The following is a 17,652-nucleotide window of genomic DNA, read 5'->3' on the forward strand; positions in this document are numbered from 1 at the left end:
GAGAGAGAGAGAGAGACAGAGACAGAGAGACAGACAGAGATAGAGAGAGACAGAGAAGAGAGAGGCAGAGACAGAGACAGAGAGAGAGAAGAGAGGGAGAGAGTGAAGGAGGGAGGGAGAGAGGGAGGGAGGGCAGGAGGGTGGGTGGGCAGAGAAGGGGAGAGGGAAGCGGGGAAGAGAGAAAACTAGACCAGCTATAGAAGACATGTACTTGTATGTGGTAGAAAACACTATAGAATTCCCCAAATTGTTAGGAAAGGTGAAAGCACAGTGACAAGGAGTAGTGAGTGACTACCAGGGAGGATGGAGAAAGGAGACTGGCTGCAAAGGACATGGGACTGCTGTAAATGCTTTCTTTCTTTCTTTTTTTTTTTTTTTGGTTTTTCGAGACAGGGTTTCTCTGCATAGTTTTGCGCCTTTCCTGGAGCTCACTTGGTAGCCCAGGCTGGCCTCGAACTCACAGAGATCCACCTGGCTCTGCCTCCCGAGTGCTGGGATTAAAGGCGTGCGCCACCACCGCCCGGTTTGCAAATGCTTTCTATCTTGACACTGGTGGCATTACTTTACTGTATTTTTCTCTCAAAATTCATTGACTTGAATATTTAAATGGCAAATTTTATTGCAGACATATTACATCTCGATCTTTCAAATTATATTATATTAAAAACTCACGTTTTTTTGCTTGGTGCATGGTGCATGGTGCATGCCCATAATCCCAGACTTGGGAGGCTAGGGCAAAGGATCAAAAGCTCAAGGCTGGCCTGAACTACACATCAAGACCCTGCCTCAAAAGAAAAAAGGGCCCCGGTTTCCTTACTTTTGTAATCAGCTGGTCATGGATGGACTTTAACTAGAGTCTTTGGAAAGCATATTAGCATTTGGTTTGAAGGCCTTTGAGATTACCGAGTCCAAAGAGAGACTATTTTCCTAAGACATTATGCTTTTACTTACCTATGCTCAGAAAAACCCATACTGTTGGTACTTACTTTGCACACTTCTTTCTGTACTGACGTTCAATGCCCTCAGGCCTTCACAGAAAATGGAAGTAAAAATTGAAAAGTTAAGAGCAAATCTCATAACCGATTAACCTCCTAGCTCATTTTTCCCATCATTCATCACTTATCATAATTCATGCTAAAAGTTCAGAAGTTCTTCATTTCATAGATCTACTGGCTAGTTAAGCATATATTAAATTTATAACTCCAGCATGCATTCCTTCTTTCACAAGCATGTACTGAGCAACTAACAGGGTTGTGAGCAATTAATAATAATGCTAGCTAAGCAGAGAAAAGGGCAGTAATATTAATAGTCAAAACAGTGATTGGACTTGTAGTATCAACAATAATAACCACAATAATATAGCAGCAGCTAATTATCTAGTCAGCCCTTTGTATCCATGGTTTCTGAATCTGTGGAGTCCCCCAACCATGGATAGAACATGCTAGACAAAAGTTGTGTCAGGGGCTGGGGAGCTAACTCAATGAGGAAGAGTGCTTGATCTGCCAGAACAAGGATCCAAGTTAGAATCCCCAGCATCCACCTAAAAAGCCAGCCATGGCTATGTATGCCTGTAACTTCAGGATTAGGAAGCCAGGACATGTAAATCCTGAGAGCTCACTGGCCAGCCAGCCTAGGTGAATGGCAAAGCTCTGGTTCAGTGAGAGACCCCGTCTCAAGGGATAAAATGGAGAGTGACAGAGGAAGACACCCTAGCATGCAGCTGTAGACGCTGCATGTACACCCATGCACCCATGTGCATGCGAAACACACACACACCACAAAGTTGTATTAGTACTGAAAATGCACATATTTTCTTGTCATTATCCCCTAAGCAATGCACTATCAATTATCTCATACTGTTTCATTGGCTTGGGTATTATAAATAATCTGGGCCTGCTGTTAGTCAAAACCCACTCCCAGTGACACACCTCCTCCAACCTCCTAATCCTTCCCAACAGTCCACCAACTGGGAACCAATCATTCAAATCTATAAGCCTATGGGAGGCGATTCTCATTCAAACCACCACACTGCCAAATTCTTCTCTATAGAACTTGCACCAGTTTATACTAGTATCGATGTATTGAGAGTTCTGTTTCTCTACTGCCTCACTTTTAGTGTATGCTAGTTAACTGCATCCCAGCCAGTTTCACATGTGAAAAATTAGATCTTCAAGGGTGCCATAGCATGTACCTATAATCATGGCTACTCAGGAGGCTGGGAAAGGAGGAACACAGTTTGAGAACCAACTGGGTAACATAGCAAGACTCAATTCCAAAACAAAGGGAAAAGAAAATGAGATCTGCCAATTTGTATTTCCTTTTTTAAAATGGGAGCTATACATCTTAGCACCAATATGACAGCCATTTGTGTCACAAATTTCTTTTTTTTCTGCCTTCTGAACTGTTAGCTCCTATCTTTCGAGTCACCATCTTCTTTTACATTAAGGAGACTTGCACTATTAATGGGCCTTGCAACTGTTTCTTTCTCAGTTCGTCATTTGTCTTTGATATTCTTTTGTTTTACAACGTGAAATTTTTAGACTCTTCTGTAGTCACTACATTTCTATAGTCATAACTTCTCTCTCTCTTGTTCTCTGCCCATATATGTTATAACATAGACAGGACTTCCTCAACATGAATTCCTATCTGAAATAAAAAATTCCAACCACTTATTCTAGAATCTGTTCCCACTAGTTTCTTCCTCCAAATCACTCTCTGAACAGAGGCAGAAGTGGCTTCCCTGGTACCACCTAAGAACATAACTACCGGTTTCTGCAGCATCTTATATAGTCTCCTTCTTCCATATACACATTCCACTTCCATGGCCAAATCAGTCCTCCTCCTTCTGTTTCAGCTCTTTAAAGAGAACATGTGCTTTCCAACAGCTGACCGTTTACACACACATGCTTCTCCCTCTACAAACCACGCTCTGCCCATCACATTGCTAAGGCGGTCTTTTGTCTACGCTGATGCCACTTCCTAAGGAACCTAGTCAGAGGCTATTCCCTGAACACATTCACTAAGAAGTTCTCGTGTGATTTTCTCTATCAACCCTTTGTTTCATTCACATGGCTTTTAATAATCATAATTACCTGATTTTTCTACTTATTAATTTTCCATGATTTCCATCATCCATTCCCTGAGATCAGGCAGACTCTGAGCAAAATAAAAGAGATATCTTGGGGGGATGGAGAGAGGGCTCAGCAGTTAAGAGCACTGGCTGCTCTTCCAAAGGACCTCTGTTTAATTCCCAGCACCCATATGGTGGTCCACAACTGTCTGTAACTCCAGCTTCAGGGATCCAATGCCTTCTTTTAGCCTCTGCAGGCTCCATGTACACATGTGGTAAACAAACATACATTCAAGCAAAATACTATACACATAAAATTAAAAGGACTGGACACTGAGAAGATGTACAATAAACAGTGAATAAATTCATCTTAGTAACGAAACTAAACTGATAATCAAGGAAACTTTTTCTGAGATAAGATCTTACTGAAGACCCCCAGGATGATCTAAAATTTACCTATGTGGCCCAGGCTGGCCTTAAACTCAAAGCAACCTTCCTGCTTCAGACTCCCACATGCTAGGATAACAGTTGTAAGCCACCACATCTGGCTAACGAAGTTTTTTTTTTTTTTTTTTTTTGGAGACAGGGTCTCTCTGTCCTGGAACTCCCTCCATAGACCAGGCTGGCCTTGAACTCAAGATCCACCTGCCTCTACCTCCCAAGTGCTGGGATTAAAGGTGTATGCCACCACTGCCTGGCTGAAGTTAAGTTCTTTTTTTTATTTTCTAAAGAATATTTTTTAAACTTTATTTTATGTGCATTGGTGTGAAGGTGTCAGATCCCCTGGAACTGGAATTACAGACATTTGTAAGCTGCCATGTGGGTTCTGGGAATTGAACTCAGGTCCTCTGGAAGAGCAGCCAGCGCTCTTAACCGCTGAGCCATCTCTCCAGCTTCTGAAGTTAAGTTCCTAAGTGGAGGAAGTTGTAATGGTAAGGTGGCACCGCACTCTGTCTAGAGAGAGTCACAGAAGCTTCATGAAGAGGTGACAGAAAATAGAATTTCATGTAAATGAAATACTCCATGTATACATAGTATATTCATGGAATTGCTATATACAAAGAATTATTGCCTAATACCATTAGGACTTAAAACTCAAGGATTCCCTACCAATATCATACACATAAAAACACTGCCAGAACGGGGAGGCGGTGGTGCACACCTTTAATCCCAGCACTCGGGAGGCAGAGGCAGGTGAATCTCTGTGAGTTCAAAGTTAGCCTGGTCTACAAAGCGAGTTCCAAGACAGCCAGGACTGTTACACAGAGAAACCCTGTTGCTGGAGGGCTTCTCTCCAGGTTCCCCAAGCCCCGCAGTCCCACAATTCACTTATAAAATAATCACTTAGACGCTTATATCACTTATAAACTGTATGGCCGTGGCAGGCTTCTTGCTAATTGTTCTTTTATCTTAAATTAACCCATTTTTATAAATCTATACCTTGCCACGTGGCTGGTGGCTTACCGGCGTCTTCACATGCCTCCTGGCTGTGGCTACAGTGTCTCCCCCTCAGCCTTCCGCTTCCCAGAATTTTCCTCTCTCCTTGTCCCACCTACTTCCTGCCTGGTCACTGGCCATCAGTGTTTTATTTATATAGAACAATATCTACAACAAAACCCCATCTCAATCAATCAATCAATCAATCACTGTCAGGCTATTCTGTGAACAATTGTATACCAGTAAGTCAGATAACCCAGAAGTCCTAGAATGAAAAAGGATGACATGAATGGGTGTGGCGGTACTTGCCTGGAAACCCAGCACAGGGGAGGTTGAAGCAGGACTGAGTTGAAGGCCAGCCTAGGCTGCATAGTGAGAATCTGTGTCAGAAAACAAAAGAGAAAAAAATACCACAAATTGCCCAAACTCACTCAAGAAGTAGATGGGAAAGATGGGCCATGGGCTGTGTGCTCAGCAGTAACTGGTGAAAAAGAGGAACACTAAGAAAAGACCAGAATTCTGCCTTGGCCAGCAGAAAAACACAGAGTAAGCCCTTGGAAAAGCTGCACACTACTAGAACATGAACCATGTCCAAGGGGAGTGGACTTGCTTGTTGGTAAGCTCTAGGAATTCTGAATCCTAACAATGATGTGGCTACAAGTCCCTGGCCTAGGCCCTGCCATTAAATAAGGCACTATTTGCCACTAAATAAAGCTAGTCCTAAGGCTGACTCATCCTAAAGGTAAGGCTGATTGGATTTCAGGGTTTCTACTTCAGTATAGGGTCACCCAGTAATTTTCTTGACTAGCTTTATGATGTCATAGGTGACTGCAGCCTAGTATTAAATTGCTGTGGTGGTTTGAAAGAAAATAGCCCCTATAGGGAATAGGACTATTAGGTGGTGTGGCCTTGTTGGAGGAAGTGTGTCACTGTGGGTGTGGGCTTTGAGGTCTCCTATGCTCAAGCTACTCCCAGTGAGACAGTCTACTTCCTATTGCCTGCATATCAGCATGTAACAGCTCCTCTCCAGCACCATGTCTGCCTGTGTGCCGCCATGCTCCTCACCATGATGACAATGGACTGAACCTCTGAAACTGTAAGCTGCCACCTCAATGAGATGTTTTCCTTTAAAAGAGTTGCCGTGGTCATGGTGTCTCTTCACAGTAAGAGAAACCCTAACTAAGGCAACTGTTTTCTGTACTAACTGAATAATACATATTGATATATAATACTATTATATACATAACTCTCTACAAATATTATATGTAATTATTACAGTGATCCTAAAGATAGTCGATAATTTTCAAAACCAGTAATCGAAATAATGGGGGAAGATATAACGAAGGACAAAGTGACCCATGTAATCTGAGCACATTGGAGGTACAAGCAGGAGGCTCAGGAATGAAGGTCATTTTCCACTAAGTACCCCATTCAAAGCCTGTGCTACAAGAGAGACCGTCGAAACAAACAAAAATAAACAAAAAGTTAAAATAAGAGAAGAGAGGTTAGAGAGACGGCTAAGAGCACTGGTTGCTCCTCCAGAGGCTAGGGTTCAATTCCCAGCACCCACATGGTAGCTCACAATCATCTGTAACTCCAGTTCCAAGGGATTCCTGTTCTGGCCTCTATATACACCAGGCACACAAATGATACACAAACAGGCAAAACACTCACATACAGAAAATAAAACTTATAAAAATGAGAAGACACAGAAAACCCCACATGATACAGGAGTATCATACATGGAGTGATGCATTGATAAGCTAAGGAACACTAAGGATTGTTGGGGGAAAAATCCAGAAGAGAGTAAGAGATGGCTCAGAGAGTAAGGCATCTGCCACCAAACTTGATGACCCAAGTTCTATCCCTGGGACCCATGTGGTAGAAGAAGAAAACTATCCAAAGCTGTCCTCGAACCTCCACAGGCAGGCCATGGCAGCTCCACCCAGGCCCCACCCTCTACCCCACAAAAATAATGGAAAAAATTAAAATTAAAAGAAACAAACAAAAAATGCCAGGCCTGGTAGCACATAGTTTTAATCCCAGAACTTGGGAACCAAGAGCAGACAGATCTCTATGAGTTCCAGGCCAGCCTGTTTTACATAGTGAGCTCCAGGCCAGCCTAGTCTCTCTCTCTGTTACACTTACACACACACACACACACACACACACACACACACACACACACGCACGATGATAGGTGGGAAGGGATAAGTCAGCAAGAGCATAGCTCTGCTGACAACTTTCAAACGTCAGCCTCCAAATCTGAACCTTGCTGTTGTTTGTTTTGACTCTTTGGGCTCTTTTGCGGCCCGCCACCCAGCTCCCAAATAAACACACAGAGAGAGACTTTTATTACTTATAAATGCCCGGCCTTAGCTTGGGTTGTTTCTAACCAACTTTTCTTAAATTGTTCCATCTACCTTTTGCCTCTGGGCTTTTTCCTTTCTCTATTTCTGTATATCTTCCTTTCAATCTTACTCCATGGCTGGCTGGGTAGCTGGGTGGCTGGCTCCTGATGTCCTCCTCCTCCTTGATCCCTCTTGCTCTTCCTTCTTTCTCCTCTCAGATTTCTCCTCCTATTTATTCTCTGCCTGCCAGCCCTGCCTATCCTTTCTCCTGCCTCACTATTGGCTGTTCACCTCTTTATTAGACCATCAGATGTTTTAGACAGGCACAGTAACACAGCTTCACAGTTAAACAAATGCAACATAAAACAATGCAACACATCACACCTGTGCATCATTAAACAAATGTCCACAGCATAAACAAATGTAACACATCTTAAAATAATATTGTACAATGTTACCTATTAATTTTGATTGCTTAAAGTTACCCAGGTTGTGGTATATTTCTATAGCAGCTTTAGCATGCTAATATACCAGTGGATTCCAAGTGTCAAGTGCCCAGCATACAACAGGAGCTCAGAAAATGAAATATTTGCTGAATAAATGAGTGGACTTTATAATAAATGAGTGGATTTCCTGTGGTATTGGGTGCCTGGAGGTGACCACTCTTACCTTTTATATACACCTTGGAATTCTTTCCTTTTTAAAAATGTGTATGCATATTAGTGCTTTACCTGCATGCATATCTGAAGAAGAGGGCATCAGATCCTCTGGAATTGGAGTTACAGATGGTTGTGGAAATTGAACCTGGGTCCTCTGGAAGAGTAGCCAGTACTCTTACTGCAGAAACATCACTCCAGCCCCTCTTTCCTTTCTTAAAACTCTGCATTATTAGGTTCTCCTGGTTCTGTCCAATTCTTTGTAAATCTCAGTCTTCTTTCTTTCTCTCCCATCTGCTTTCTCTTGTATGTATGTATGTATGTATGTATGTATGTATGTATGTATGTATGTAAAGGGTCTCATGTAAGCCTAGGCTATACATAGCTGAGGATGACCTTGAACTTCTAATCCTCCTGCCCCTACCTCCTAGAGCTGAGATTACAAGTGTGCACTACTATCCCTGTTATGTGCAGTACCAAGGACTGCAAGTACTCTACCAACTGAGTTATCAGCCTTATGCCTTGCTCCACACATTCAATGTAACTTTATCCTCCCCCATTTTTATTTATTTATTTGTTTGTTTGAGACAGGGTTTCTCTGTGTAGCTTTGCACCTTTCCTGGAACTCACTGGCCTCGAACTCAGAGAGATCCGCCTGCCTCTGCCTCCCGAGTGCTGGGATTAAAGGCGTGAGCCACTACCACCCGGCTGTGACCTCCCCCATTTTTAATTACCCATATACACCAAGGATTCCTCAATTTAAAAACACACATATGTAACTCCCTCCTTATAAAATGGAACTAAGAAGCCGGGCGGTGGTGGTGGCGGCGGCAGCGCACGCCTTTAATCCCAGCACTCGGTTGGCAGAGCCAGGTGGATCTCTGTGAGTTTGAGGCCAGCCTGGGCTACAAAGTGAGTCCCAGGAAAGGCGCAAAGCTACACAGAGAAACCCTGTCTCAAAAAACAAAAACAAAATAGAACTAAGGAGGCTAGAGAGATGGCTCAGTGATTAAGAGTATGATGCTCTTGCAGAAGACTCAAGTTTGGTTCCCAAGGCCAACATTTAGGTGGCTGACACACCACCTGCAACTCCAGCTCCAGGGGATCAAACATCTTCTCCTCACCTCTACCGGCACCTGCACTCACATGCACATTCATTCTCTCTCTCTCTCTCTCTCTCTCTCTCTCTCTCTCTCTCTCTCTCTCTCTCTCTCTCTCTCAAAAATAAAAATAAATCTTTAAAAATGGAAATAAGGCTGAGGAGACAGATCACAGTCTGTAAAGCACCTGCCTTGCAAGCAAGCAGGAGGATCTGAGTTTGATTCCCTGGAACCTAACTACATGCTAGGTATGGTGGTGCCTTTGTAATGCCAGCACTGGAGAAGTAAGAGTCAGGCAGTTCTATCGGGCTCACTGGCGAGCCAACCTAGACTACTTAGCAAGTTCTAGGCCGGTAAGAGAGACACTTTCTTTAAAAAAAAAAAAGTGGAAGGCACTCAAGGTTATCCTCTGGCCTCCACAAGCATGCACACACACACACACACACACACACACACACACACACACAAAACATCCAACACATACACAAACACAAATACAAAGAAATAGCTTTTTACTTCCTTCAAATAAAGCATTTCACTGTCCTCACCACAGTATGCACGAAGCTTTTTCTGCAAAACAGTAACCCATGCTCTGGCCACAAAAGGCTATTGCAATTTCCCAAGCACATCATGCTTGATGCTCTTAATGCTCCCAGATTCATTCTACCTGGACTGTTCCTCATCGTCCTCCAAAAACTGGCAAAGTCCTAGTTCAAGCCAAGCAAAAATTCCACTTCTTTCAGAGCCTTTCCTGACCACAACACAGGCACCTTTGTTCACAGCACCAGCATTTCTTTCTATCACAATTAAGTCAGTTTCCTCACTGACTTCTTTAATAACAACTGTGCCTTATTCATTCACAGATTTGGTACCTAGCTCAGTACCTAGCACATGGCATGCATAAGATTATAGACGGGGGAATGTAACTCCAGGAGAGTGCTCACCCAGCAAGACCAAGGCCCTTGGTTCTTTCCCCAGCCCTGCAAATAATACCAATAACAACATCAAAAGTTGCATGTTGTGCGAACTCATTCAAACCTGTAACTGAACCATCACAGCTATCAAATGCCAAGAGAAACCATTTCTCAAAGTACATTTCTCAAAGTACCATTTCAACAAAGTACAATAAAGAATTTGCTGCATTAACTTAAGTTAGAATACTAGCAAAGTATCAGGCCTACCTATGTGAGCTGCTCAACCACTACACAGAATAATTTACATTCTTCAGAAACAGACCTCAACACAGCAGCGAACTAAACAGAGCATCAAGCCCTTACCTCCGAAGATAGGTAGTCTCCTCATCTTCTGTGTTACAAAACTTATGAGCATGTTTGGCAGCATCAATCACGCGAGACCGGTCCCGGGGTCTCATGGGCAATTTCTCTAACTGACAATCTAAAGGAATGAAGAAAGATTTCGTCGCTTAGAATCACTGAAAAATATCCTGAGCCTAGAGTGGTGGTGCACGCCTGTAATGCAGGAGGATCACCGGCAAGTTCAAGGCTAGTCTAAGTTACATCATGAATTCAAGTTCTGCCTGAGCAACTTAATGAGATCTTGTCTTTAAAAAAAAAAAAAAGCCGGGCATCTGGCTGCAGCCGCCGTTTTCAGCCACTCACCCAGCACCAGGACCATCTGGCCGCACAAACAGTAGTAAACATGGAGGGGCTTCTCGCCGTCATCATATTCCTCGCGGTCCCGGGTGTCGGAGCAAACCACCGACCGGGACACGACTTTCGGCATAGCTAAGGCAGAGCAGTCAGAAAAGTCCAAGGAAATGAAGAGTCGCGCCGAGATGGCGTCATAGACGCACGTGCAGGACCGGCTCTCCACCCTGGTCACGTGTTGGTACCGGCCTGATTAACTTCCGGAACGTCCCATCTCGCTACGATGCGGGGGGAGGCGGGGGTAGAGGGTAGAGTGCTTTTTATTTATTAGTGCGCTAGTGTGTGTGTGTGTGTGTGTGTGCGTGCGTGCGTGCGTGCGTGTGTGTGTGTGTGTGTGTTGAAGTCAGAGAACAACTTTCTGGATTCTATTCTTTCTTTCCACTTTGTGGATCTCAAAAGATGCAACTCAGGTCCTCAGGTTTAGCGGCAAACACTTTTAACTACTGAGCCATCTCTCTGGTTCATAAATATTCATGAATTTATGTAAAACCCAACACAATAAAGGACTATACATTATACACACACACACACACACACACACACACACACACAGACACACATATATATATATGACCTAGATTTTCGATGTCCCTGTAAATATTTTGATCTTATTGGCAGTATTCAGTGCCTAATAAATGAGTAATAATGAAGTAGAAACTTGGGGCTGGAGAGATGGCTCAGAGGTTAAGAGCACTGGCTGCTCTTCCAAAAGCCCTGAGTTTAATTCTCAGCACCCACATGGTGGCTCACAACCATCTATAATGAGATCTGGTCCCCTCTTCTGGCATTCAGTCAAACATGCAGGCAGAACACTGTATACATAAAAAATAAATAAGTAAATAAGTAAATAAATAAATAAATCTTTAAAAAATAAAGTAGAAACTTTTTGTTTTTTCCGTAGTGGGGATTAAATATAGGATGTCGCACTTACTACACAAGCATTCTATCACTGAGCTATCCTTCAGCCCTATTTCTTCAATTTACTTTTTTTTTAATTTATATATTTTTATTTTATGTGTACCAGTGTTTTGCCTGCATATATGTCTATGCACCCTGTTCGTGCCTGGTATCCACAGAGGCCAGAAGGCGGCTTTGGATCTTCTGGAACTGGCATTACAGAAGGTTGTGAGTTGCCATGTGGGTCCAATAGAACCAGAGTCCTCTGGAAGAGCAGCTAGCACTTGTAAACTGCTCAGCTATCTCTCCACCTCTTCCCTCCTTCCTTCCTTCCTTCCTTCCTTCCTTCCTTCCTTCCTTCCTTCCTTCCTTCCTATCTTCTTCCCTCCCTCCTTCCCTCCCTCCCTCTCTTTCTCTCTCTTCCTCCCTCCATCCTTCCCTCCCTCCCTTCCTTTCTTTCTTTTTCCTTCCTTCCTTCCTTCCTTCCTTCCTTCCTTCCTTCCTTCCTTCCTTCCTTCCCTCTCTTCTTCCTTCTTCCTTCCTTTCTTTTTCTTTCTAATGCAGGGTTTCATTATCTAGTACAGGGTGACCTGCAATTTATAATCCCCTTCTCTCTGTCTCCTGTGTGCTGAGACTGCAAGCCTGTATCACTGTGACCAGATGAAACTTCTTTATTAAAAAAGATGCAACTTAAATTCATTTTTAATAAAGATACGATTCAACTTGGGCACTGAGGAAGCCCAGTGAATAAAAGTGCTTGCCACCAAGCCTGGTGGCCTAAATTTCACCTCCAACACCCACATGATGGAAGGCAAGAACAATCTCTCTCAAGTTGTCATTTGACTTGTGGTGTGTGCGCATGTGCACACACACACACAGAAAGAGAGAGAGAATAAATAAATAGTTTAAAAGACTAAATTCAAATAATATATAATTCATTTTTTGAAAGTGTATTAATAGGCAGGCATGATTGCAGGTCTTCAACCCCTATACTCAAAAGGCAAAGGCAGGCGGACCTTGCCGAGTTTCAGGCCAACCAAGTCTGCACAGTGAAACCCTGTCTCAGAAAAAAAAAATCAATTTGGTAAGTTTAGTCAAAGTTGTGGAACCTATACCATTGTCTAATTCCAGAACATATTTATCATTTCAAAAGGAAATCTCATACCTATTATTAGTCATTGTCTGAATCCTTTCCATATTATAGAAGGTGATTCCTTTTCATGGTTGAATAGTATTTTATTGATTGTTTATCTGAGCATTACTGGTTGTCATTTGCCTTGTCTCCACTTTTGGGCTAGTATAGATAATGCTGCAATAGACATTTACAAACAAGTTACAATGTTCATGTGTGTACAGGTCATAATCAGGATGGCCATTTTCAATTCTTTTGGTTATATACCTAGTAGCAAAATGGCTAGATCAGGTGCAAGTCTGTATTTAATCTTTTGAGAACCTACCAGAGTTTTTCAAGGCAGCACACAATTTTACATTCCTATCGGTAGTGTTCAAGGATTCTTATTTCTCTCCAACCTTGCCAATAATTATTTTCTGTCATTTAGTTTGATTATTTATTTATGTGTATGTGCACACATGTATGGATGCCTGTGAAAGCCAGAAGGGTGCCTCAGATGCCCTGCTCTGCAGCTGGAGTTACCAGGAGTTGTGAACTGCCTGATACGGATGTTGGGGATCAAACTGGGGCCCTTGGCAAGAGCAATAAGTACTCTTAACAGCTTATCTGTCTGTCTAGCCCCCATTGTCAGACTTTTATATTATAGCCATCCTGGTGGGTATGAAATGGTGTTTCATTGTGGTTTTGATTTGTATTTTCCTGATAACTAATGATGTTGAGCATTTTTTTCATATGCCTATTGGTCACTTATATATCTTCTTTGGATAAATGTCAGCTCACATACTTTGCCCACTTTTAATTAGTCAATTTATTATTGACTTGTAAGAGTTTTGGCAGTGCTGGAGATCGAACCCAGGTCCTCATGAATTTGGTGCAAGGATTCTATCATTGAGCCCAGAGTTCTTAATATGTTTTGGATACTAAGCCTTAATCATGTAAATGATTTGTTATTAGAGGAATCTTGCTGGTCTTGTTTGTCCTATGTGTGAGGGGCCATCTTTCATCCTCCCTTCTCCAACCCAGAAAGTCTCCCAACATTCTCTTTCTGGAGGATAGATGCCTGGGGAAACTTAGAATAAACACATCAAGTCAATTCACATTGAGTAACTTCAATAATCCAAGTATCAGCACTGAAATGTTTTGTTTTAAGGAGAGACTCCACTGAAGACTGCAGGAGTTTGTGACTAGAGGAACACAAGATATATACCAACTGGAATTTTAAAAGCAGTTTACCAGCCCTTCAGTGAAGATGTATTATAAAATATAAGACTCTTCTTTTTACAAGCTTATTGATGTGTGTGTGTGTGTGTGTGTGTGTGTGCAATGAGATGGGTAAGTGGTTAAGAGCACTGGCTGCTCTTCCAGATGACCTGGGTTTGATTCCTAGAACCCACATGGTAGCTCATGACTATCAGTAACTCCAGTCCTAGGAGATTGAAAACCCTCTCTGGCTTCCAAGGGCACTAGGCACACTCATGGTGCACAGGTATAAATGCAGGCAAAACATCAATGGACATTGTCCGCTCCCTGTTTCCAGAGTTACTTACAGGAGTGTACATGAGAGGTTATTTACAAGAGTATGAGCAACTCACCAGTGGCTACACCACTGAAAAAAAGATCTCTCTTTCAGCAACCATGAACTGTTGATGTCTCCTCAAGAAAGGGTGAGGTCTCATGAGTCCCTTCTCCCTCCAGGACAGGATGGTGAGGGGTCCAATCTTGTGCCAGTAATCACAGCTGCCAGGAGTTCAAAAGAATGCTAAATCATGCCCAGAAAATAGCATGCCAATCACCCCCAACCCTTCCTTCAACTCTTACATTCTTACCCTCTCTTTTGGGATGTTTGGTTCTGAAGTGGGTGTTTTAGATGTCCCATTTAGGACTGAGCCGCCAACATTAAGACTCTTACCTTCAGCATTTTGAGCATGTATGAGTCTCTGCAGTAATCACTTCCCACTGCAAAAAGAAGCTTCACCCAACAAAGTTGACAGAAGCTTTACTCTATGGGCAGAAACATAAATATGCAGAATGCAATTAGACAGGAGCCTTGGATCTATGACCGCACTTTCCAATTTTAAAAATTTTTTTTAAAATATTTATTTATTTTAGTGTATGGTATGTATGGTGTGTGTGTGTGTGTGTGTGTGTGTGTGTGTGTGTGTGTGCCTGTCACGCGCACGCGTTTTTCCAGGTAGGTCCCACGACTATAACTCAGATTGTCAGGCTTGGCTGCAGGCTCCCCGTCTAGCTCAAGCTAGCTTTGTACTCACAGCTCCTCCGGTTCAGCCTCCCCCCAGTGCTGGAAATACGGTAAGCACCACAGACAAATCAAGACAATTCTTCCTGTTTTGTTGGGTTGCTAAGGAATTGAACCCGGGGCTTTGTGCATGTTAGGAAAGTACTCTCCTGCTGAGTTACATATCTAGCCCCAAGTATAAGGGAAATATTAATGAACGTCTTAGAGAATCATAGCCCTTTACATTTTTGTTTGTGAGCCCAGCCTTTAACAGCTGAGCCATCTCTTCAGCCCGAGAATCACAGTATTTGATCCTTAGATCTTAGACCAATATCATTCCTTTCATTCCATACTATTCAATACTTGTTGAGCATCTGTTCAGTGTTAGGAACTGTGCTATAGTAATCAATTACAAGTGTTCTCACTCCTCATGTGGCTTAGTCTAGTGCTGGAGTTAGCAAATGTATTCTATAAAAAAAATAGAGAATGAATCCCTTAGGGTTGGAGGGGCAAAAGGCAAAATCAAGAACATAGCCTAGGAATTTATATAAGAGAAAATTTATTTATGTAAGCACTTTATTGAAAAATTTCAAAATATAACATTATTCCTTTAATATACAGATTTAGTAATGCAAGTCTACTAAGTAGAAAGATGGCATACTTTTATATAAAAATGATATTTCTCATAGTTAGGTTTCAAAGTGAGTATTTCTGATCAGTAAATTCAGCTGCAGATATTTATCTGTAATAAGATTTGTGCATTTGATCTTTGAAATTTTTTCACAAAGATAAATAATACCATATCTCTGTATCAGTCCACAGGATATTATTTTAATTAAGCATATTAATCCCCAAGAAGGCATTTAAGCAATTCTATTAGTTTAAACAGTTTAAAAAATAGTATGTGTATAAGTGTTTTGCCTGCATGTATGTCTGTGCACCACATGTGTGCAGTGCCCATGGAGGCCAGAAGAGGGCGTCAGACGACCTCTGAAGGTTGTGAATTGCCTTGTGGGTGTTGGGAATTGAACCCTGGGGCCTCTGCAACCACTAAGCTATCTCCCCAGCTCTCATTCATACTCTTGTGTTCATTCTTTTGCTTCAGTGCGGGGAATCAAAGACATTTACCTTGCAGCATGTCCCTGCATTGCAGATTAGTAACTTTCAGTACAAGTTTGAATAGAAAATGCTGTTGGAACTGAAATCTGAGCTTGCGAAATATATTTGCTGCAAATTTATATAAGAATGCAAACCTTTTAAAAACAGTTAAATAATATTTTTATTTATTCTTTGAGAATTTCACACACATATCCAAATACCCCTCACTTCCAACACATCTCAGCCATGCTCCTGCACACACACACACACACACACACACACACACACACACACACACACACCCTGAGTAAATGTTAAAAAAAATTGAAGACACAAACATAAAAAGAATCATTTATCAAGTCTATAGCAAAAAATAATTTTAAAAAACCATTGGGTGTTCTTTAACAGATGTGGAGGGTGCTGCTTCTCATTCAGAAAACTTTCAGTCTTAGCCCTGAGCTCTAAGAAAGTTCAGCTGCTAAGCTGTACAACTGCGGCAGGCAGGGCAAATGAGAAACATTCAATTCCCATCTCTGATCAAAGACAGTGGTTCCATCCAGGAGAGTGAGTGAATGGCCCTCTGCTCTCAGACAGCATGGAGTCCTTGGCTGTGAAGAGGGCATTTCTTCAGGATGCCAAAGTGAGATGGGGGTGAGACAATGCTTGGCTAACTGTGCTGCAGGTAATATGTTCTAGCCTGATAATCATCTGTGGAAAACAACTGTGTTGCTGCTGCTTGGTATGACAACTTGCTTTGATGAAGAGTGTTGGGGACACAGTGTCCCCAGCATGCAATCCCATTCCTCAGTCTTAGGACACTATTCTCAGACAGGTGTCTTGGTCTTGCAAACTAAACTGCTTTGCTTTGAATCCTTGAGTTATCTTGATTATATAGTCCAAGAAAGAAAGAGAAGGAACTTTAAAAAAAATAGACAAGCCCACAGGAAACTTAAACATGTTTACTGTATCTTGAAATTACTTTCAGACAGATATCCAGTCAATAAATTAACCATTTCATGGACACCCCCAGGAGAGCTCCCTTGCTCTTTCGCTGTCTCCTTCCCCTTGCCCCTGGCCCCCTTCCCTCTCTTCTTCCAGATCCCACTATGTAACCCAGGCTGGCTTTGAACTTGCACTCCTCCTGCTTCAGCCTCCCCAGTGCTACATTCACGGTCATTTTTCACCATGCCCAGCTTGCATGGTGCTTCTCAATAGTCTATTCTGTACCTCTTCCTCTCTTGTACTCAAACTCTCACAAAAGCTGCCTATGGAGTCCAAATCCCCCATCCTTGCATTTAAGGACATTTAGTCAACTTTGTTAAAAAAAAAAACCTCTCAATTTTCCAAGCTGAGGTTTCATTACTTCTCTGTGAAGAACCTCTCCCACGCTGGGTATGACGGTTCACACCTGCAATCTTAGCACCCAAGAGGTTAAAACACAAAGACTGCCATGAGTCTGACAGCAGCCAGGGCTATGTAACATAGTGATTTCAAGGACAACCCAGCCTATAGAAAGACCTTGTCTCACTTCCTGCCTCAAACAACACGGCATGGAACACATGAACCTCCTTTTCTGACTGAGCCCGCCTGCCCACTTCTCCAGAATACAGTTTCGCTCCATGCACTTGTTCATGTTGGCGTCCTCATATAAACTGTTGGGATGTTGTCTCTTTTCCAACAAAACTGAAGTGGGCTTGTTTTAGGAAGCTTGTCTTGACCCCAGTAGACTAATGGTCCGTCATCGGTGCATTTCTCAACATGGAGGGATTCCCACGCGCCTCCTAGAGATCCCACTCTTGCTGTGGAAGGTAGGGTTGTATAATGCCACCCTTTACAAAGACTCTTGGTCCTTGTGGTACCCACATATCTTTGTTTGGCTGTTAAGCCAAACATTTAATCTAGATTCTACAGGGAAGCAATTGAACAAATTTTATTTATTTATTTATTTAGGTACTGGGGATGGGACACGGAGTCTCAAACATGTTAGGCAAGTACTCAACTACTGAGC

At 42.4% G+C, this 17,652-nt stretch overlaps 1 protein-coding gene across 3 annotated transcripts in view; it reads right to left on the minus strand.

The window, feature by feature from the left end:
* Positions 1 to 17,652, minus strand: part of CXHXorf56 (chromosome X CXorf56 homolog) — a 43,503-nt gene that overhangs the window by 5,038 nt on the left and 20,813 nt on the right. Inside the window, exons 2-5 of one of the 3 annotated variants that reach the window (XM_028887306.2) lie at positions 14,220 to 14,311; positions 13,903 to 14,047; positions 9,892 to 10,009; positions 987 to 1,028 (exon numbers count right to left, since the gene is read on the minus strand). In XM_028887306.2, the coding sequence (XP_028743139.1) occupies positions 987 to 1,028; positions 9,892 to 9,986 (137 nt within the window). In that variant the 5' untranslated portion in view covers positions 9,987 to 10,009; positions 13,903 to 14,047; positions 14,220 to 14,311. Of the gene's footprint in view, positions 1 to 986; positions 1,029 to 9,891; positions 10,010 to 10,233; positions 10,454 to 13,902; positions 14,048 to 14,219; positions 14,312 to 17,652 lie in introns of those variants that run through there. The other 2 variants (XM_028887307.2, XM_028887305.2) reach the window with 2 other exon arrangements.

This window comes from Peromyscus leucopus, chromosome X (genome assembly GCF_004664715.2).
Source record: "Peromyscus leucopus breed LL Stock chromosome X, UCI_PerLeu_2.1, whole genome shotgun sequence".
Classification (NCBI taxonomy): Eukaryota; Metazoa; Chordata; class Mammalia; order Rodentia; family Cricetidae; genus Peromyscus; species Peromyscus leucopus.